Source organism: Macadamia integrifolia, chromosome 5, assembly GCF_013358625.1.
Source record: "Macadamia integrifolia cultivar HAES 741 chromosome 5, SCU_Mint_v3, whole genome shotgun sequence".
Classification (NCBI taxonomy): Eukaryota; Viridiplantae; Streptophyta; class Magnoliopsida; order Proteales; family Proteaceae; genus Macadamia; species Macadamia integrifolia.
This window is the reverse complement of record NC_056561.1, coordinates 1518190-1540852: the sequence shown is the minus strand read 5'-3', so window position 1 is coordinate 1540852 and position 22663 is coordinate 1518190. Positions and strand designations below refer to the sequence as shown.

Here is a 22663-nt window from a genome sequence, read left to right as displayed (position 1 = left end):
ATTCAATACCAGTAAGAATAAACGGAGTACAAAACAGTAGCCCATATGTGTTCATCAAAGGTACATAATGCCCATTTTTAACAAGAGCATTTCAAAAATCCAAGGAATATTATAAATAACAAGATACCTGATTTATTTCATCCTTGTTATAGCTGTAACTGTTCAAGGGCTTCCATGAAGATGCCTTAAAGGTGCCATAAGAGAACATTTTAGTAATTAACATTGGCAGGATTCATAATAAATGAATTAAAAAAAAAAAAAAAACCAAAACAACCCTCAATAATAAAGGTATGAATATGTGAAAATAGAAGAAAAACAATACAACAACCAAACATACCCATACATCACCTTCTAACTGTCTGACATGATTTTGTAAGGATTCGAAAGCATTAATTATAGTCAAATTACATTTCCCGAAGGTCTAGTGTTAAAAGTAACAGACATAAATATAAAAAATGAAAGAAAATACATTAATGTGCATTAGATAGCATTTTTAGCACAAACAGAAATATAGAATCAAAAAATATAAATACTCACAATTTGAATCAGCAATTGATGCTTCAAAGCTGAGCATCAAGTGAAAAAATTGAATATTGTATGTAAACCCTGAAGGCCTGAACCAATAGGAGAAACCCATAAAGTGCACTTAAGGCAGGTCTTTCAGTAATACACATATTGATGATGCCAAATTGTTCATTGGAAACTTAGAGAACTGCCAATGTATATTTTGATATATCGGTATTCAGTAGACAATAAACTTTTTTTTTTTTTGGATGACAAGAAATATCATTTGGTACCAGGTCCATGGCTGAGGAGAGAGTTCCAATGTTCCAAACCAGGCTCCAGAAGCTACTAACCTTCCTCTTGTTGAAGCAATTTGACAGTTAACAGAAAGGTTGTCCACAATGGAACAGTGTTTCGAATCATTCGCTTCACAAACAGGAGGACAGCAGCAAACTACAGTTAATTGTGCTCCTCGATCTTTCCCACGACAAAGAAAAAGTACTATAAACACACCAGCCCCCTATTACGACTATAATCCAGCACAATTTGATCGTTTGGTGGGGTAAATAATTCTGTGTTTGAGACTGTTCTGCAGAATAGGGTAATTCCTGTACCTGAAATTGAGGATCATAAAAGTATAACCTAGAAGTCGACTCTGACACTGATTTTTGAAGAGAGTTGAGTTTTAGGAGTCTAGTTTACATAGAAAAAAGTCTTATATGATTTGACAGTCTATCAGGACTTACGACTGTTCTATCTTTGGATCTTAGCTTCTTGCCTAATCTGGAAGTAAAAATAAGGCTGGTTAGTTGACCATGATAGACCTGGTTTTTTACCCCGAAATTTTTATGGTATGTTCCTCTATGAGTCTATGTAATTTTGAAAAAGTAGGGAGTGTCTTTTTATTCAGGAAGGTATAATGTGTATTTTTCTTTCCGGTCGTGCAGGTTCTGACAGCATCTGTTAGTCTATTTTGGGTTACATAAAGTAGACCATGAATTAAATTCTGGTTTTGGGAGGAGAATTTGATTACGTGCTAAGGTAAGTCTCTATAAATTTGGGAAGATTTGGACTTAGTTAAGGTGAAGAAATATTGGTTTTCTCGGACTGGTACTGTAAGACCCATTGGCATAATTTTTGACATAGTATAGGAGGGTTTTGAAAGGGGGAACATACTTATTGTATACAGGACCATATTAGGGACAGCACTGAAATGTGGTTATGTGTATATGTAATAGGTAGCTGAGGTTGTTTTACTTCGAACGGTAACAGAATTTATGAAACGGTATGATTTGAAATAACATGAATGTTTTGACTTTTTTTTTTTTTTTTTTTTTTTAGTGCATGAATGTTTTATAATGGTCAAGTGTTAGGGTGGAATGTTGAGCACAGGAATGAGGCATGAGCATGGCATTCAAGGACTTTATTGGGTTTCAAGTGCTTTGAGTTTGATGCTCGCATTTCCATTTTGGGAGGGTAAGAGGACAGAGGGGTGAGGCAAGAGCATATGTTTAAGGAGTGTGGTTTCCCATCCATAAGAGCCCGTTACCAGTTCTGTGAGCCATGAGCCCAAGTTCTCTTCCTATTGATTATGTTCTATGTTATGATAAGTTGATCTTTGCCAGTACTACTATATGGACATTACTGAAAAGAACAATGGAACTTTGGTTTCGTAAACTTCTGGATTTTAAAGCGTGACTTGAATGGATTGAAAATGTTTTCATTCATAAATCTTTGGAATGCATATCAAATGTGATTTGAGAAGTGTATTGATGTTCATAGTCGTCAAGGTGGCAAGCGATCCAAGGCGGTGGAGGGGTGCCTAAAAGCTTAGGCTACAAGGCACCTGCTTAGGCAACCGCCCAAGTGTTATCTTTTATTTTCCCTCGTTTCTAGCATTATTTAGTGCGCTACCCTATACCATCAAAAATCAATATTTAAGGCACCTCAAGTCATCAAAAATCAACATTTAGAGAAATGTTATTGTTCTATAATAAGTTTAACTAGTCAAATGATTTTATTTTTACATGAGACTTTGTGTTAGAACACAAAACCAGCTTTCCAACAAATCAAAAATTGCTTAAATCTGAGTTTTATTAACAACGTTATGTTCCGGCCAAACCTATTATAAGGTGCATGAGTGTTGTTAAAAAAATCGCCTGAATAAAAATAAATTTATGAACATCAAAACAAAATATTATTTTATCACTTGGTTTTTAGCAATGTTTGACTATTATAAGATTTATGGAATTTTTCAGATTTGGGAATAAACCCAGCATTTGAAAGTTGAAAATCGCCCTTACAACCAAAAATCTAGTTTTTTGTTCTTGAACTGGGCAGTTGACTTTTATCCTTTTGGAATTTTATTTTTTAATCTATTTTTCTTGGACTCAAATAAGGGATGTTTGCTTATCTTAAGTAAATGAAATAACAAATATAAAATCAAACTTAAATGATATTTGGCATAAATAAGTGCCAAACCAGCCATACCGAGTGCCAAACTAGTCAAGCCAGCGTCTTACAATAAGGCGATAATTGCCTTGACCCTTACAAAACCACATGGACGCCTAGGCGGCGCCTTGACAACTATGGTTGAGAATGCATAAGCTTTATCAATGTTATGGTTTTTTTTCCCCTACTCACTAAGCTTTCCCAAGCTTACCCCTATTGCTAATCTTTCAGATGATGTTGAGCAAGAGCCTTGTCAATGTGAGGAGTGCACTATGGTCGTTGAAGAGAATGATTCCCAAATTAGGGATGTTTAATCTTTTAACTTTGATTTATTTATTTTCATATAGTAGGAACAATTGTAGATGACTTTGGTTTTTTTTTACTTAGATACATTGATTCATTAAGGATTTATGCAGTTGAGATGTAATTGAGTTTACTTTCACTTTTAGTTGTAGTGCCACCATCACATTTGAATTTAGACATTTGAGTTGGATAATGATAATGATTAATTGTTATATAAACCTTCCTTATGTATATTTGTGACGATGATGAGAATTAATTGGAATTTAGAAATTATGGTTAAATGTTCAGTACACCATCTAAACCATTTTCGATCCTATGGTTTTGAGTTATGGCCCTTACCTTAGGATGGTTTTGGGGGCGTTATAGGAATAGCATAGGGTAGAGATTGTGTACAACATAGACTACCCACCTAGGACTCGAAGTCAAACTACCATTTTGGGTGTATTTAAAACTAATGGTTCCACTAAGTTTAAAGTGCATAAAATAGGCTGTCCTACAAGTTTTAGGACCTAACTTGGCAATATGGCCCCCCAAAACCCAACCCCGAAACTCCTGAAAAACAAATACATGGTTTGGAAAAAATATCTAGGTTTCAAGCCTGACTGCAACCATGCTTGAAACCGAAACCTCGAACCATGCTAAAAACTCCAAGTTTGTGAGCCTGTAGAATTTGACAATGTGGATGATGATGGAAAGAATGGTGATGCTGACAATGAAGATGTTGAGCATGAATATGACATGGATGCTTTTGGCAATCATGTTTGTTAGAGTGTATGAGTGAGTGTCAGTTGGAGGGCTATGGATGACCATAGACCGCCATACAATGGGTTATATTTGATACAAGCAGTTAGTTTCCTATTGGGTTTAGGGTAGTTATTAGCTAAGTTAGTTTCCTTTTTTATTATGTCTTCTACTTTCCTATTTCAAATATGACTGTAATAGGTAGTCAATATATTGAATGAAAGGGGAAGTCCCAACTATACGGTTGTTACTACCAAGTTACACTAATCTCTTTATCTCCCTCTTCTTTCTTCTTTTACGATTCTGGTTCTCAAATTTTTACATGGTATCAGTGCCATGAAGAAGAAGAAGAAGAAAAAATAGGTAACCTGTGACTGTCTACTGTTGAAAAAAAAAAGGGGGGGGTCATTGGTGAGATCAAGTTTTGCAGCTATCTTCTTGGATTTCTTCAAAGGAGTATATGAAGGTTGTTTTACACCCTGTGGCTGCTGCTGTTCACTGCATCTCTGAATGTTGCGCTGGTTGCTATTCTTCCATTTCCTAGGATTGGGGTTTTCTGTTTCTTGAAGATTATTCCCTAAGTGTCGGTCATTTTCTTCACTGGTTTCCTTTGGTTTCATGTCCAGGGTGAAGTGTCCCTGGTTGTCTGCTGGTTATCAATGGGTTTGCTGCTCTGCTGGTCGAAGAAGAACAATATTTCTGGTTTTCTCCTTCATCCACTATTTTCTGTCATTGGTGCTGTCGTTGGTGTCTTTTGCTGAAGATGGTATTGATTTGTTCATAGTTATCGATACTGAATCGATTTCCTGGTTGCTATCGAGTTGCTACTTTGCTGCTCAAAATTCTGCCTGAATATTTCTGGGTTACAAAGATGTTATCGCTGGGTTCGTGAGGAAGCTCTCCCTTGTCTTGCTGGTTGTGTGAGAATTGAGATCTCTTTTCTCACAATTACTTCTTTCCTTTTTGTTTAATTTGTTAATTGACTTTCCATATTCCACCCTCTCCTTAGTTGCTTCCAAAATTACTCCTTGACTCACGTTACCCTCTTTTAAGCTACCATAATTACCCCTCCACCCCTCCTTTTGTTTCATTATTCATTTTTTTGTCACTACTTTAACTTTGCTTCCAAGTTTACCCCTCTGATTTTGGCTTTACTACCTACCAAATTAACCCCTTGAATTACTCCCTCACTTGGCTATTGCACTTTTGGATGGGGCCATAATTGTGGTCAGTGATGGGTTTTAAACCCGGGATTGATGGATTAATTACAAAATTGCCATCAACTTTGGATTAATTGGGTTCTATTGTCTGAAGTGGGTTTATGCCGAGCCCAATTTGGTGTTCTGACCCGGGGTTCCCCTTCAATTGGGGATTATATGAAGTAATTACAGAATTTTCATTGGATATATATGTGCTAAATTATTGCTTTGGTGGGCTCAGGATCGCCTCAATTTGGAAGTTCCGCTTTTTGAGAAAATTGGTTCTTGCATGCATGGTAATTGGAGTTATTTGTTCAGATTTGCTACCATCAAGGGGAGATTGGAAATTATTTTCTTGTGGTGCTTTTGGTTATGAGATTCTTTATGGGGGTAATTATTGGAAAATATTTGTCCCTGCATACTGCTCCACGGGAGGGGGAGATTCAAATTATTATCTTCTCGGTTTGATTGATTGCCAACTCAAGATTATTTTGTTTGAAGGCGTTTTGATGTGGATCCGATGGATCGGATAGCTTAGGGCCCACTAAATAACCAAGTAGTTCACTCTAGACAAACCAGGGGCAATATTGTAATTTCTGGTACAATTTTGGAGCTTTATAGAGTGAAATAATTGACTAAGGACTTATCAGGAATTAATCCCAAAGAGAAGGATCAATTCTGGAAATAAAAATCGCAGTAGGGTTAAACAGAAATAAAACCCAAGAATGAAGGGTAATTCTACAAACTAGTAAAGTGGGGGGGTGTATTAATAAAGAACTTAAAGTTAGAGGGCTTATCTGTAATAACAGCAATTGTTTATTTAAAACCCATAGGAGAACATTTCTTCTTCTTTTTCACGATAGAACACAAAACGGTAAAGCAGTGTACACCTTCAAAGGAGAGAACTCCTTCAAATCTTCTCTATTTGGTCTGAAATTTCAGGCGTGGGATCACAAGAGGAGGCTCTTCCAAATCCACATAATATCTGGTCAGATAGGCAGGATGAAAGGACGTGGGAAGCACCTGAAACTGAAGATGGCGAAAACTCCCAGGGCAGATCTGAAACCTGGTTTCGATCTCAAGACTGAAGAGGGCTTTGGAGCTGGAGCTCTAGGGTCTGAATCGCCTTCAAGGTAGGAGCCTTTGACCAGAATTTCAGAGTCAACCGGTGCAGAACAAGGATGCAACAAGCTCTTGTTCTGTGTTAGGTATCACCGCCTAGCAGAGACGATGAACAGTATCCAACAGTTGAAAAAACAAAAAAATCAATAAATAAATAAAGAAGAAAGTAATGGAGATGAAGAAGAAGAACTAAAGAGGAAAATAGGAGAGGGAAAAGAAGAGATTAGAATATTTCAGAGAGTGAGAGAAAAAAAGAGGTCGACAGCCATGGTTTCAACCAAAACCTAAATTCTCCAATTCATTCAAAAAAATATAAAAACTGAACTTCTTCATCGTTTACATGTCCAATATAAAGAAAAAAAATCAAAAATTAATGGCAACTAACTTAAAATGGAAACTAATCTAAAATTAGAAACTAACTAATTTCAAATAAATTTTTTCTAAGACAAAAGAAAATCAAATCAAAAAGATTTTTTTTTCCTAAATCCATCATGCATCGGCGTCACATTTATGCTCATGTGTGTCCTCAACAACTATTTTATCTTTTGAAGATAGTATATTTAGTGATCTGATGTTGTTTGGTCCCCAACGACCTGATGCTGCCTATTTATCTATGGAATTTTCTGTGAGACATCTATTTGGGGAGATCTCTGTTTAGGCTCGTGAGTGCTTTTGTTGTAGCTATTGGGAGCTACAGTTCCTATTGGAGTGCCTTCTTTGGGAAGGTCTTTTGATGTAATTGTTGGAGTGCATTCTTCGGAAAGTACTTTTGGTGTTGTTATTGTTCATTTCTATTGGAATGCCTTTTTTGGAAGGGCTTAAGTTGGTATTGGAGTCATAGTTGTCATGGCGCCAAGGCAAACCAAGGCGCTGGAGGGTTGTCTAAGCGCTTGGCCAAGAAGACGCCCGCCTTAAGGCGAACAAGGCGACCAAGTGTTATTTTTGATTTTTTTTTTTATTTTCTATCATTATTTAATAAGCTACATATACCTTGTATCCATGGTTTAAAGTATCTCCAATACGATACGATATGATACCCCTCCAACACATATCTTAAATTTAGCCGACCAATGCGGTGATCGATACTGATACTTTTTTTTTTTGGATGAATAAATTAATTCATTACCAAGAGAGAAGAATATACAAAGGATGTAAGGGGGAGGGGGGAGTGATGCAGATTAATTACCAAACTAGGCTTGTTTTATTAGGAATAAACCTAAGGTTGGGTTGTATATGTGTTGGGCCTTCAATCCATGTGGTTTGGAGTGTATTGGGCTACTTTTATGGGTCTAAAAGAGAGGCTCTAAGATTGAGTACGGGATTACTAGTTAGTTTCCTTTTTTCATTAGTTTCCTTTTTAAGTTGGGCTCTGATGGGGTTAGTTAGTTTCTCATTTCAGTACTTCTTATTTCCCAGTTTCTATTTCCAGTTTTATTAACTAAAGGACTTTCCGTTTTGTAAGTTTCTATTTTCAGTTTTAGTAACTAGGTGAGATTCTAATTTTTACTTTCCTATTTCAGTTTTTGGAAACTAAAATTAGTTTCTATTTTATGTAACCCCCCATCATTATTATAAATAAAGGAGAGCTCTCATTAGTAGAGCCACGATTTGATTTTGAAAAAAAGAACTTGTTGCTGGTCGCTGCCATGCATCTACTGGATTTTCTGTGTCTGATCACAGAACAAGGGGCTGGTGTTTGATCCGGTCGACACTCTGCGGTGAAGCCCGAGTGGATTCCTCTACTGTTCTTCAAGTATTTTTCTGGCTTACTTCTTAAGGTCTGCTGCTACTACACGTTACAGGTATTTCTCCTCACTTTTTTCTGTCTAAAAATTCTGCAGATTTCAGCGACCGGCCCCTGCCTGTAGGAGTAGATCCAAGGCTTGTTTTGGGCTACAATTTTGATCGAGTCTTCCTCTCTATCTAAGAGGAGATCGACCCTGATTAGGACTGTTTCTGAACAGTCAATTTAAAGTTATCAGAAACCACCTATTTTTTGTCTTTTAGTTGTTGTACCTACCCAGATCTGAGATCGACAGATCTAATTAATTCTCTACTGTTTACTTGGCATATGGTTCATGTTTTTAGACTGGTTTGAGTCTATTTGACGTACTGCAAAGCCTGATACTATTTGATTACTATTCTGGTTGATGTTATACTGATTGGGAATTGATTAATGTTCTAGGTTGCCCTACTAAATGTTCTAATCTAATCTGTTATATTGTTGGAATGGGGTTGGTTGTTCTTTGGTTTAATTTTCCTGCAGTTTTGGGTCTGGTTTGGCTTATCAAATCTAGTCCTACATTAAGTGGTATCAGAGCATGGCTGAGAACAACACCCCCACCCTCGCTTCTCTTATGGAGATGTTACAGAATATGAGGACTGAGATGAAGGCTAAACAGCAAGCCTTGCGGACTGAATTGAAGGCTGAACTGAATACAAGGTTTTTTACTGTAGAGACCCCACCATAATAGCCTACTAGTGATTCACATACAACACCCGAAGTGGAAGCCCTATTGAATGTAACTGGTCAGTTGGCTAACAGGAGAGCAAACCCTAATCTAAGAGCACCACAGTAGTGCAACTTACTTTTGAAGAACACGTGAGGGGTTACTTTGAGACTGAACGTCCCACATATTAGAGGTACTCTGGAGATTCACAGAAAGTCAAGCTCGATCTGAAGCAGTTTGATGGTAGACATGACCCCCAATTGTTCTATGATTGGGTAGTGACTTTGGATGACTATTTTGACTATTATGACTTACCTGAGGAACTGAAGATGAAACTAGCTCGTGCTAAGCTAGTTGAGGCTGCTAGTGATTGGTGGAGAACCTATGAGTATGAGTTGGAAGACCATGGCAGAGAACCTACCACTTAGGTGGAGATGAAGATTAAACTATCTGACAAATACTTGCCACGCAACTTCAGAGCTCGTATACAAAACCAGTTGAATTCTCTTCATCAAGGGATTATGATTGTTGCAGAGTACATGAACAGGTTTGATGCACTTTATTCTCGCACAGGCATAAGGGAGAATGAAAGGCAACTATTATCTCGGTTTCGACTGGGATTGCGAACTGAAATCAACAGGGGGATTGGGGTTGTTGATGTGTACTCAGTGAGTGATTGCTTTGACAAGGCCCTACGAGCAGAGGAGCTCATCACACAGGCTGGTAGAAGGTTTGATTATCAAGCTAGAGAGGTCACAAAGAATTTTCCAGCCACTAAACCTAATAGTTTAGCACCCCCAAAGGCCACCTTTTCTCCACGGGCTGATCACAAAGGATAGGCACCCATGACAGGTAATAATAAGGTACAGTGTTTCCATTGCCAAGAGGTAGGACACTTTGCTAAGTCTTGCCCACATAAGCAGAGGGTTAATGCAGTGGCTGAAATTGAAGAACCCAATGGGGAAGATGAGTCAGATCTTTATCCATACCCCTTGGAAGAAGATAATGATGTTGGTAGGTATGACTATGACCAGGAAGATACTAATGATGATGGCACTTATGGCATTCACGTGATTAGTAATGTCTTGGTGGCTGAAACCATGGAAGAAAACTCCACTGAAGGATTCTACATTGAAGAGAGCATAGTAGATAAGACTAAAGCCGTGAAAGATGAGGTAGTGATTGAAAGCACTCCACAACAAGTCTTTGAGATTCATGATGAAAAGGAAGAGCTTGTTCCTCCTACCCTTCATGAGAAAGCTACCAACATTGATGACTCTATTCATACAACATTCACGGTTGGTATTGATTCAGAGGTCAAGCATATAGAGTTTGTTATGCCATCATGGTTCTTCGAAGAGAAAGCTCCACGCCTTAAAAACTACCTTCCAAAAGTCTACAAGCAACCTGAATTTTGTTTGGGAACGGTCAAAGCTGCTAATCACATGTTGTTCCCCCCTCATCACTGCAAAATTCGAGGAAAAATTTTTAAAGATGGAGAGAATTGATGCAGATTAATTACCAAACTATGCTTGTTTTACTAGGAATAAGCCTAAGGTTGGGTTGTATATGTGTTGGGCCTTCAGTCCACGTGGTTTGGAGTGTATTGGGCCACTTTTATGGGTCTAAAAGAAGGGCTCTAAGATTGAGTACGGGATTACTAGTTAGTTTCCTTTTTTCACTAGTTTCCTTTTTAAGTTGGGCTTTGATGGGGTTAGTTAGTTTCTAATTTCAGTACTTCTTATTTCCTAGTTTTTATTTCCAATTTTAGTAACTAAAGAACTTTCTATTTTGTAAGTTTCTATTTTCAGTTTTAGTAACTAGGTGAGTTTCTAGTTTTTAGTTTCCTATTTCAGTTTTTGGAAACTAAAGTTAGTTTCTATTTTATGTAACCCCCCATCATTATTATAAATAAAGGAGAGCTCTCATTAGTAGAACCGCGATTTGATTTTGAAAAAAAGAACTTGCTGCTGGTCGCTGCCATGCATCTACTGGATTTTTTGTGTCTAATCACAGAACAAGGGGCTAGTGTTTGATCCGGTCGACACTCTGTGGTGTGAAGCCCGAGTGGATTTCTCCACTGTTCTTCAAATATTTTTCTGGCTTATTTCTTAAGGTCTGCTGCTGCTACACGATATAGGTATTTCTCCTCACTTTTTTGTCTAGAAATTCTGTAGATTTCAGCGATCGGCCCCTGCCTGTAGGAGTAGATCGAGGCCTTGTTTTGGGCTACAATTTTGATCGAGTCTTCCTCTCTATCTAAGAGGAGATCGACCCTGATTAAGACTGTTTCTGGACAGTCAATTTAAAGTTATCAGAAACCACCTATTTTTTGTCTTTTAGTGGTTGTACCTTCCCAGATCTGAGATCGACAGATCTGACTAATTCTCTGCTGTTTACTTGGCATATGGTTCATGTTTTTAGACTGGTTTGAGTCTATTTGAAGTTCTGCAAAGCCTGATACTATTTGATTACTATTCTGGTTGATGTTATACTGACTGGGAATTGATTAATGTTCTAGGTTGCCCTGCTGAATGTCCTAATCTGATCTGTTATATTGTTGGAATGGGTTGGTTGTTCTTTGGTTTAATTTTCCTGTAGTTTTGGGTCTGGTTTGGCTTGTCAAATCTAGTCCTACATTAGGGAGGGGAGGCTAAGCCCCAACAAAGCCACAAAAAACAAAAACAAAACAAAGCCAAATCAGCCAAACCAAAGAGGGAGTCAGGAAGGCAGTAGATAACTGAGGCCAAGGGAGCTAACCAAAGGACCTAGCAAAGGAAGGGAGGGGGCAGGGTGTCGATCTGAAGGTTCCAGGAGGCAAGGATATGTCTATTCCTCAAGGAGCTGAGGACCGGCTTAAGATGAAGGATTTGGATTTTGGAGGTAACATCAAAATAGATGGCATTCCAAATCTTGTCCAATGAGCGAGAATTGGACGACCATCTACAAATGTTGCGTTCCATCCAAATGTGGCTAATGGTGGCAGAAAAGGCAAGCTTCCCAATAGTGTCACAAATTGAGGGGCCAGAGAAGGTCATGTCCAACCAAAGCCATTCTCTGTCAAAGTCTAAGATGGATCTGCTGGAGGGCCAGCAATTGGAAAGAACCAATTTCCAGACAGAAGAAGAGAAGGCGCATTTGAAGAAGAGGTGATTGATGTCTTCCTCTCCAAGGGGGCAAAAGCAAAAGGAGGGAGAAATAGGGATACGCCGGTAAATGAGGAAGGCTTGGGTAGGGAGACAATGAGAGAGGCATCTCTAGAGAGTAAGGCAGTGACGGGGGATGTGGCCTTTGAACCAGACCAGATTACGCCAAGGAACCAAAGGACCCGAAAATTGAACATAGGACCAAGCAGATGCAGAGGAAAACATCCTATTGGATGAGGGGAGCTAAGTGCCTACTCTACCTCTATGCCCAAGAAGGAGCGGAGGGAGAGAAGCCTAGAGATCATCGAGAGGAGGGGGGAGGGAGGAGGGGACCACCCAAGAGGAGAGAGGATGTGGGCTACCAGAGCCGATTTGAGGATGTCGGAGGAATAGATGATTCTAGGGGAGATCAAGGAGGAGAGGACACCAACAGGGTGCTAGAGGTCCATCCATAAGGAGTTGGCGAGCCCATTACCAATGGAGAAGGAGATGGCATTGAGAGCCAAAGGCCGATGGGCAAGGATTTTCCTCCTGATCCTGGAGGCATCCGGAGGGATAGGGACGGTCCAGAGGGAATGGCCTTTGAGGAGGTAGGAATGAACCCAGTCAACCCAAATCCCATTCTGCTTAGAAACAATTTTCCAAATGAGCTTAAGAATGCCCACTGAATTGACCTCTTTGATCCTCCTAATGCCCAGCCCCCCCCCCTCAAATTTGGGAAGGCAGACTTTATCCCATCTGAGGGGATGGGGGAATCTGGAGGCTTCAGAGCCTTTCCAGAGAAAGGAGCAGAAGATTCTTTTAATTATCTTAATAATGGAGGCGGGGAGGGAGTAGATTCTAGACCAATAGAGGTACATGGATTGGAGCACAGAACGGATGAGGGTGATCAGCCAGAATAAGAGAGCAGTCTGCCTTTCCACAGTTGGAGCTTCTTCCTGAGAAGGTCCAGCATGGCGGAACAGTGATGAGTGGAGAGCCTGGAAGTGCTAAGGGGGAGGCCAGATATCTGATAGGAAGAGAGCCAAGGGAGAATCCAGTAATGCCAAGGAGATGAGCCTGGGCCTGAGGGGAAATACCAGAGAGGAAGAGGTTGGATTTGACCAGGTTAATGCAAAGGCCAGAGATGGATTCAAAGGCATGAAGGGTATCCATAATGGTGGAAATGGAGGTGGGGTTAGCTTTTAAGAAGATTATGATATCATCCACAAATGTAAGATGGGTGAGGAGAAGGGATTTGCATTTGGGAATGGGGAAGATAAGGTGGAGGTCAGTGGCAGATTGGATAGATCTAGACAAGACTTCCAGGGCGAGGGAAAATAAAAGGGGGGACAGAGGACAACCTTGTCAGATGCCTCTCCTAGAATGGAAGAAACCAGCAGGGCTGCCATTGACAAGGACAAAGAATTTGGGGGAAGGGATACAAGAGTGAATCCAGTGGACGAAGGAAGGAGGGAAAGACATGTTGAGAACGACAGAGGAGATGAAATCCCAACTAAGAGTGTCAAAGGCCTTATAAATGTCAATCTTAAGGAGAGCTGCAGAGGAGTGGGATTTGCGATCAAAACCGCGGACAATCTCATGACAAAGTAGGATATTGTTAGCAATGCTTCACCCCGCAATGAAAGCAGATTCATTTGGGCTCACCAAACTATTAATGACTTTTTGGATTCTTTTGGATAGAATCTTGGCCACAAATTTATAAAGCAAATTACATAAGGAGATAAGCCTGAAGTCATTCATGGTGGTAGCTCCCTCTTTTTTTGGGATGAGGCAAAGGAAGGTGTGGTTGACACCCCTGATCTGACTGGGATTGAAGAAGTTGCGAATGGCAAGAATAAGGTCCTGACAGACAATATTCCAGCAGGAGGAGAAGAATCCCATGGTGAAGCCATCCGGGCCAAGAGCTTTATTGGCCTTGTGAGAGAGGATGGCAGAAAGGATTTCATCCTCAGGGGGGATAGCCTGAAGGCCAGAGAGATCCCCAGGAATAAATTTGTTGAGGAGATGAGGAATGGGAGAAGGGGGGAGATGGGGAGGAGAAAGATACCCTTGAGGTGATAAACAGCCTCAGATTTGATGGCTTCGATCCTTGATCTTCAACATATCTTAGTGAGTTAGTGTATCTCCGATACAATACGATACCCTCCAATACGTATCTTAAATTTAGCAGACCGATACAACAACCTATACCGATACTTTAATCCTTGCTTGTATCATAAAAAATCGACATTAAGTCACGTCAAGTCATTAAAAATCAACATTTAGCTACATCAAATCATAAAAAATCAACGCTAAGTGACATTAAGTCATAAATATAATAAGTTTTACTGATCAAATGATTTTAGTTTTACATAAGACTTTTTGTATTAGGTATAACATAAAACCAGCTTTCCAACAAGCATAAGATTACTTAAATCCAAGTTGTAATGACAAAGTTATATTCTAGTCAAACTTCTTTTAAAGTGAGCAAATGCTGTTAAAATCACCTAAATGAAAATAATTTTATGTATATTCAAAACAAAAGATTATTTTACGGGGCTTTTGGTTTTTAGCAATGTTTTAACTTGATAGGATATATAAAATTTTCATAATTAAGAAAACCCCAGCATTTAAAAGTTGAAAATCGCCCCTATAACGAAAATCCAATTTTTGTTCTTGGACTAGGGGGTTGACTTTTTATCCTGATGTAGATTATTCACCAAACTAAACTTGTTTTAGTAGGAATAAGTCTAGGGTTGGGTTGTATATGTGCTGGGCCTTCAGTCCATGTGGTTTGGAGTGTAATAGGCCACTTTTATGGGTCAAAAAGAGGGGCTTTAAGGTTGCATATGGGATTACTAGTTTGTTTCCTTTTTTTCATTAGTTTCCTTTTTAGATAGGGTTATTCAGTTTCTAATTTCAGTACCTAATTAGTTTTTAATTTCAGTACCTAGTTTCTATTTTTAATTTTAGTAACTAGAGGTCTTGTGTTTATTTAGTTTCCTATTTCAGTTTTTGGAAACTAAATGTAGTTTCTATTTCTTGTAATCACCCCATCATTATTATAAATAAAGGAGAAGGGCTCCCACAACGCCCACGATTTTATGAATGAAAAAAGCTATGTTGTTGTTTGCTCTTATGAGTGTGCTTTATGTGTGATCAAAGTGATAGACTGGTGTTTGATCTGGTGACTCTTTACGGTGTGAAGTCCAAGAGGTCTCTTCTATCTATTTCTCTCATCTTTTCTAAGGTATTCAAGGAGTTATATTGCTGATCTGCTGCTCCAGTATTTAGATCTATTTTGCATCTATTCTGTCCAGCGATAGGGTCCTTGTGAAGGGATTTCTGAATTCTGTCCAAGCCTATTTCTTCATCAGCCTTGGCTGATATTTTGACCTAAGATTCCTCACACCCAAGGAGGAACTCGATCCTGGTCTGAGCCTTTTCTGACCACTGGTTGTTGAGATATTAAAAATGATGCAGAATTAATGTTGTTGACAGGATTGACCCTTCGGGCAACCTCAACCGAGATGAACCAGGTCCGATTGGGTTTTTGGATTCATTAGGATCTTTAGGATTTTATTTTGTTCGGGATTATTTGCAATCTTTTTATTTGGACCTTTTATTATTGTCATGGAACCTTTTGTGTTCAAATTCAGAGTGCGATTGCCCAATGGAAAGCCTGCTAAATTGTTAATTGATGAGCGATTAAATGATAATTTTGTCTCCAGATCTGTGGTGGATATGTTGTCAATGACCAATCAGATCATTTTTTAGCCAAAGGATAATGTATTTGTTGAATTTTCTATTCCTCCTTATTATGATGGTGTTTTTTGTGAAGTGTTTGACTCTCCTTAGCGCATCATAAAATTGGGTCAAGGCTGGTTGGAAAAACGGGATAGTTTTCTTGATCTTGACAACAATATGTGCACCCTCTAGGCTTACCACATGGGTCAAAAATTTGATCTTCATGGATTGGTCAAGTCAGAGAAAGTTATACCCCCAGTACAACTACAAGAAGAACCAAAACCACAAGTTGAACCAGAGGCATCAATACAAGTGGAAGACCGTCCTATTGTGGAACAAGTGATGACAACAGAAAGAGAGAAAATCGTGGATCAAGTAATGGAGGACATCAATGCAGTGCCACTTGTTCACCATCATGAATTTGTTCTTCTCTGTGATTTTCCAAACTTGAATGCACCTCCAAAGCTTCACATCATAGATTTTGCTCGCAATACAGACGACAAGCAATCCACCTCCGTTCGTGAGTTTTTATTGTTGTCATTCTTTAATTTCTCAACATCGGGGGAGTTGATGCAGAATTGATGTTGTTGAACCGGATTGACCCTTCGGGCAACCTCAACCGAGATGAACCGGGTCCGATTAGATTTTTGGATTCATTAGGATCTCTAGGATTTTATTTTGTTTGGGATTATTTGCAATCTTTTAATTTGGGCAGTTAATAGTCAATTAGAGAGTTACCAATTTAAGTTTTATTTTGTTTCTAATTTCATTAGTTAGAATTTAGGAAGCAAATTAGGAGTTGCTAATTTTATTTTAGATTTTATTAGGTAAGTTTTAATTTCAGTTTATTATATAAAGGCATGTAACCCAAGGTATTAAACATATTTTGAATGATGAATTAATTAATTGGTTGAAACTTTGTGGTTTGCTTACCCCTTTTTGTGTGATTCTTCTTTTCTCCTTTGCAACTCTGAGTTCACTCAGGGATTTCTTCCCTTTCTCCACAGGCCCTCCATAAAAAAATCTCCCAGATTTTGTCTTTTAGTGAAAACTTCAGTTCACCTCTGATTAAAAAATCTCCCTGATTATGGTTGTTCTTTGATTAAAAGTTCTTGCAGTTGAGACTTGGTTAGACTTCTTATCCTAGTCAACATTATATCCTTTTGGAATTTGATTTTTAAACTATTTTTATTAGATTCAAATAGGGGGTATTTGCTTATTTATGAAAAATATCTTAAGTAAATGAAATAACAAATGATATTTGGTATAAATAAGTACCAAAACACAAGGCGACATATAGTGCAATAAGGCGACTGTTGTCTAGGCCCCAGGCAAAGCTCCTAGACGCCAAGTCATCGCCATGGCGATACCTTGACAATTATGACTGGAGTGCCTTTTTAGAAGGATTTTCGTCGCTTTTGGTGTTGCTAATGGCTTTATGATGGTTGATTGGAGTTATCTCTGTGGTCATTAAAATTCTTGTTGGTCCAAGCTAGAGCTTTCTTTTACTATATGTATACTCCACCTTGAGGGGGAGTATTAGAGTGTATGAGTGAAAGTGTCAATTGGAGGGCTATGGGTGACCATAGACCTCTATACTGTGGGTTTATATTTGATACAAGTAGTTAGTTTCCTACTGGGTATAGGGTAGTTATTAGCTAAGTTAGTTCCCTTTTTTGATCATTCTACTTTCCTATTTAGGTTATAATTATGTAATAGGTAGTCTATATATTGAATGAAAGGGGAGGTCGCAACTATAATCTTGTGACTACCACGTTACACCAATCTCTTCATCTCCCTCTTCTTTGATTCTGGCTCTCAAATCTTTACAATGTTCTATGTGAGGCTCCAACTGTTGAGGAGATTGTAAATGACATGGAAGAACTTATAGAGGTCAAGTTTGAAGAGGTCATTTATAGACGATCTCATGGACATGTCTAAAGATGTCGAAGTTGAGCACATAAAATTTATTATTCCCCCAAAGTGCTTTGAAGCATAAACTCCACACCTTCTAAATTACATTCGTATCCTCAAGGAGCCACCAAAATTCTTATTTTTTCTGAAGCTACATTTGCACAACACCAAGATTAGTATTAAACTAACAAAAACTCGAGTTTTTTTTTTTTTTTTTTTTTTTTTTCATTTTAAAAAGTGGGGAGGAAATGATGTAGCACAGGTCTGTCGGTTGGGCTCCAAAAGCAAGCCCATATTTAGCCTGTATTTAGGGATATTTAAGTCCATTGTACCAGCATGTTTAAGTACACATACCACCCATATAACATTATATCGACTGAAGCTAAAGGAGATATTATCCTGTAGTATTAACCGGAAGCTTAAGGAGAGAATTTCGACCTCAACTCGACTGTCTCAACCCATTTCCGCTACTCTTTCCTGTACAGGTACAAAATCAGTGCAAGAATCAATTTTTTGCCACATCATCACCTCTAATCCTTTGAAGATCACTCCAAGTTGAAGATCTAGAATATGACGTGATATGCATTTGTGGTGCAGTCAGATGAAAATATACGTCGATTCCATCATAGTGGGCGTAAAATCCAGTCAAGCCGTCATAGTTCTTTCCAGTAGCCAATCATTATGATTAGTATTGTATAACTAGTATGCTTGGGACTTGGATATTGCCATATTGGAACTTTGGGACTTCAGAGTAAGACAGGAGTGGAGGACTTTAGTTGGGAGTTAGGGAGTTGCATAGTATATTACTTTAGTACTCTAAATATTAGTTAATTAATGTTGAGGTATGTTTTGATCATGACATAGATACATTATTTACTTGTTTTACTCTCATACTATGTCTTGTTCTAGTAATATTTCATAAGATCTCTAGAACAGTTCGAAGGTTGCTACCAAACAAGGGTGCAACTCTAAAACACCATATGTCTTAATATTTTTGCAAATTTAAGTTCTAAACATGTTTATTAACCTTAAAACAAGCTCCCCACCAAGTTTCAGGTAATAATATGGCCGTTTGACCACCGAAACAAGCAACTGAGTCAAAAAATAATAAAATAATAAAATAAAATACATGCAACTCTCCGAGATTTTGGTATTTCGAAACGAAACAAGATTTTGAATCTTGCTCAAAACAGACCCTGCGATTCTGTTTTGGAGGGGTACTTCTGCTGAAACCCTAGCCCATCAATCTCACAAGTGGTGCATCAGTTGAAGCTCAAATTTTGGGGATCAAATCTACATCCAAAAGAGACTACTCAATGGTGAGGGGAAGCTGATTCAACTTCTGGTTTGGTCTATTTATAGTGTTCTCTATGTTTAAATCTCCAATTCAAGATATAGAATAATTCAGTATCTGTTTGGTATTCGAACCTGAGATTTTGAGGGTTACTCCACCTCCTTAGACCTCCACTTGATGGGACTTCTAAACCAATTCAAGCCTTTAAATATAGCTTTTGAATTCTGATTTCTAAGCCCATTTCTTGCCAATCGATTGACCAGTTGTGATATGGTGACTTGATTGTTTTGGTTATGTACGTGATCCAAGATTTATTGGGTTCTATATGAGATCCTGCCGGGGATTAGGACACTTGTGACTTAGCCCTACATTAGGTTTTAAACTGGTGGACCAGAGTGCCTAATCCCTTCCCCAGACCTTAACTGATCCTGACCCGATCTCATGGTCAGACTGATAACAATTGCAGCCAACCAGAACAAAGACCATTATAGTTATCAATGAACATATCATGTGGGGCTCTCGATCCCCTAAATCTAGGTGGCAACTCACTCCCTCCACAAAGCACAAGGAACCCATCTCATCCCTCGTCTGGACGAGTATGCACAGCATGTGTTTGCATCCAGAAGTTATGCATTTTCAAACTCAAAGGCACAAAATATAAAATTGAGAAAATTGCATTGCCACCCCCTGAGCTTTGGTCTCTATTCAATGCCACCCCTTGGACTTTTCGAAACACCAAAGACACCCCCTCTAAATTTAAAAATAACAAACACATCCCTGCCATTAGACATCCCCATTAAGTGATTGAATAACTATTATTTAATATGTTAAATGCCCAAAACACCCTCTCACTCATGGTGAGAAAGTGAGATTACTATCTTACCCATCCGCCCTAACGTGCAACACATCCACTCCGTAACCAACGAGATTGAAACGAGGAAGAAGGAGGTGAAGCTCTACACGAACGCCGAAATAGGGTTTCACAACAATGGCGACGGACGATGGAAATCCATGCCATTTACCCACCCGTCCACCCTCGACACCGTCGCCATGGATTCCGATATCAAGAACAAGGTAAAGTCTGATCTTGAGTCGTTTCTCAAATCCAAACAGTAATACAATCAACTCGGTCGCATCTGGAAGCGGAGCTACCTGTTGTACAGACCATCGGGCACTGAAAAATTGAGATTCGTCGCCGCCATCAAAGTTCCTTTGTTACGACATCTACAACGTCGATCTCTCCAAAGCATCAAATTATTCAGATCTGAAGATGCTTCTATTACAAACTACAAGCAGATCTGTTATCCTCATCGAGCATCTCAATCAAATCCTGAGCGAGAAATCGACGGCGGTTAGTTTTTCGGGGTTCTGAACTTCATGGATGGGAATTCTCATGTTGTGGGGAAGAGCAGCTGATGGTGTTCACCATGACCAGTAGAGAGCACATCGACATGCCATCCAGAGACATGGAAGAATCAACATCCACATACACTTTCCTTCCTGCCATTTTTTTGCATTCAAGACTCTAGCGAACAGTTACTTGGGGGTCAAGGACCACAAGCTCTTCCCTCAGGTGGAGGAGATTTTCCAAGGCGGAGAGACTCTGAGCCAGCCAAAGATCGGAGAGATCATGATCGTGAACCAGAGCTCACCCAGTCGGCACCGAAATCCGTGATCAATGCACTCCGAATCAACGATGATGGAAGGATGGGTAAGATAGTAATCTCACCATGAGTGAGAGGGTGTTTTGGGCATTTAACATATTAACTAACAATCATTCAATCACTTAACGGGGATGACTAATGGCAGGGATGTGTTTGTTATTTTTTAAATTTATAGGGGGTGTCTTTGGTGTTTCGAAAAGTTCAGGGGGTGGCATTGAATAGAGACCAAAGTTCGGGGGTGGCAATGCAATTTTCTCTACAAAATTCAACTGCCACATGAACACTGAGTACGTGAAATATCTCCCAGAAAGTGCAACATAAGCTTGTTCCATCCAAGCCCAGTAAACAAGTATAGCATGTTCACAACTGTTAAGTTATATAGGGATGTTATTTGTACCCTTATTAGACCTATTCAATGTTGCATCAAGTATGTTGAACCTACTCACGACAGGGGTTGTGTCCCTATCATGAGAAAGGTCTAGTTAGTGGTTAATTATTTTAGGATTCTTTTTTTTTTTTTTTTTTTTTTTTTTTTTGTGAATAATAAATGCATTAAAAGAAGGGGGAGAGAAAATACAGTCCCAAAGCAGAAATTACAAACCCAATAAGGATAACAAAAGCCCATAAAGGATTACATCCAAGACCCACATGGGCTTAAAGACTCAAAAACATGTCCATTAAAACTGAAAAGCCCACATGGGCTTAAAGACAAGCAAGGAAGCTCATGACAAGCAAAGGCAACCAAATCAATTCCAGGTAGGGTTCCACAAAGCCTAACAAACTATCTCATCTCTTCATCTTCTCAGACATCAAGAGAGCACCGCCGGCAATAGGGCAGCCACGGCAGCGAGGTGCTGGCCTTGTGGAGGGCCACGCCCAAGTGGGCAGCTGGCCTAGTGGAGGTGACAGCCACAGCGGTGGGGCGCCAGCCTTGTGCAGGGCAACAACAAAGCAGCTGCCAGTCAAGCATAGCTGGCGGCTTGACGGGCTGCTGACCATGCAGCAGGCAGAAAATCAGCATAAACGAGTCAACCAAGCTGTTCAGGTGGGTGGCTGGCCTTGCGGGGCCGGCGGCTGAAAGTCTGCAGGCCATGAGTGATGGATGGAGACCAAGCAGTGGCAGTGCAAGAAGGCGACTGGCGAGAGACCAGGCAACCAGGACTGGAGGCGACGAGGCTGCTGGCCGAGCAAGAAACCAAATGAGCCGAGACAGGGCCAAGTCGAAACTCCAAACAAGACGATGCTCTGACCAAGGATGAAGAAGCAGAGAAAGGGATGTGAGGAGGAAGAAGAGGGAGGTAGAGAGGGACAGAATGAAGAAGAGAAAGAGAGAGAAAGCAGGAGAAGAAGAGAGAGGGCAAGAGGGAGAGGATGAGAAAAGAAGAAGGGAAGGTGAGAGGCCGGGGAGCAGCCTGGCCGATGCTCCAACAGAGGATGAAGAAGCAGAGAAAGGGAGGTGAGGAAAACGAGAGAGGGAGAGAGGGACAGAATGAAGAAGAAGAGAGAGAGAGCAAGAGAAGGAGAGGATGAGAGAAGAATGGGAGTGTGAGAGGCGGGGGAGCAGCCTGGCCGTGAGCGGCGGCCGAAAGTGTCTCGATTAGGGTTTAATGGAGTTCCTTTGCTTAGGGAGAGAAGGGTTTGTCCAACTGCTGTTGAACTTTAGGGAGTTAGTTTCCTAGTCTGTGCTTGTTTCCTTTTCCTGTCCACCAATAGAACTCTCATTCTGAGTCTATCACTGGTTCAGTTCTCTCTCTCTCTCTCTCTCTCTCTCTCTCTCTGTGCTACTTCTTTACCTTGTTCTGATCGATTACTGTTGGATTCTCTCAAGTTGCATGGTACCAAAGCATCAATAGCCAATCACCCAATCGATTCTGGTTTTGAGAGTCTCTTTTTATTTCTGTTCAAGAGTTGCAACAACCTAATGCTGCTTCATATGTTCTTCAGGCCCTAGTTGATTATATTGTGACAAAATACTAGGGTTCTTATCATCAGTTCCTTGGTTTTTCATGGAGTATTGGAATCATTAAAGTTATTGAAGGAATTTTTACAAGCTGTGGCAGAATCTGGTACAATTTCTTGTTACTTCAATTACTCAGCATCAAACCATCAGTTGTGTCTCATGTTTGGAGGAGTGACTCGGTCTATC

At 39.6% G+C, this 22663-nt stretch overlaps 1 protein-coding gene and 1 pseudogene across 2 annotated transcripts in view; one reads left to right on the top strand and one right to left on the bottom strand.

Annotated features, from left to right (window-relative positions):
• LOC122079321 (WD repeat-containing protein 53) overlaps positions 1-22663 on the bottom strand; it is an 85257-nt gene that overhangs the window by 51753 nt on the left and 10841 nt on the right. For both annotated transcript variants that reach the window (XM_042645694.1, XM_042645695.1), the window contains one exon: positions 128-184. In XM_042645694.1, the coding sequence (XP_042501628.1) occupies positions 128-184 (57 nt within the window). The remainder of the gene's footprint in view (positions 1-127; positions 185-22663) is intronic.
• On the top strand, positions 11669-21049 carry LOC122078879 (annotated as a pseudogene).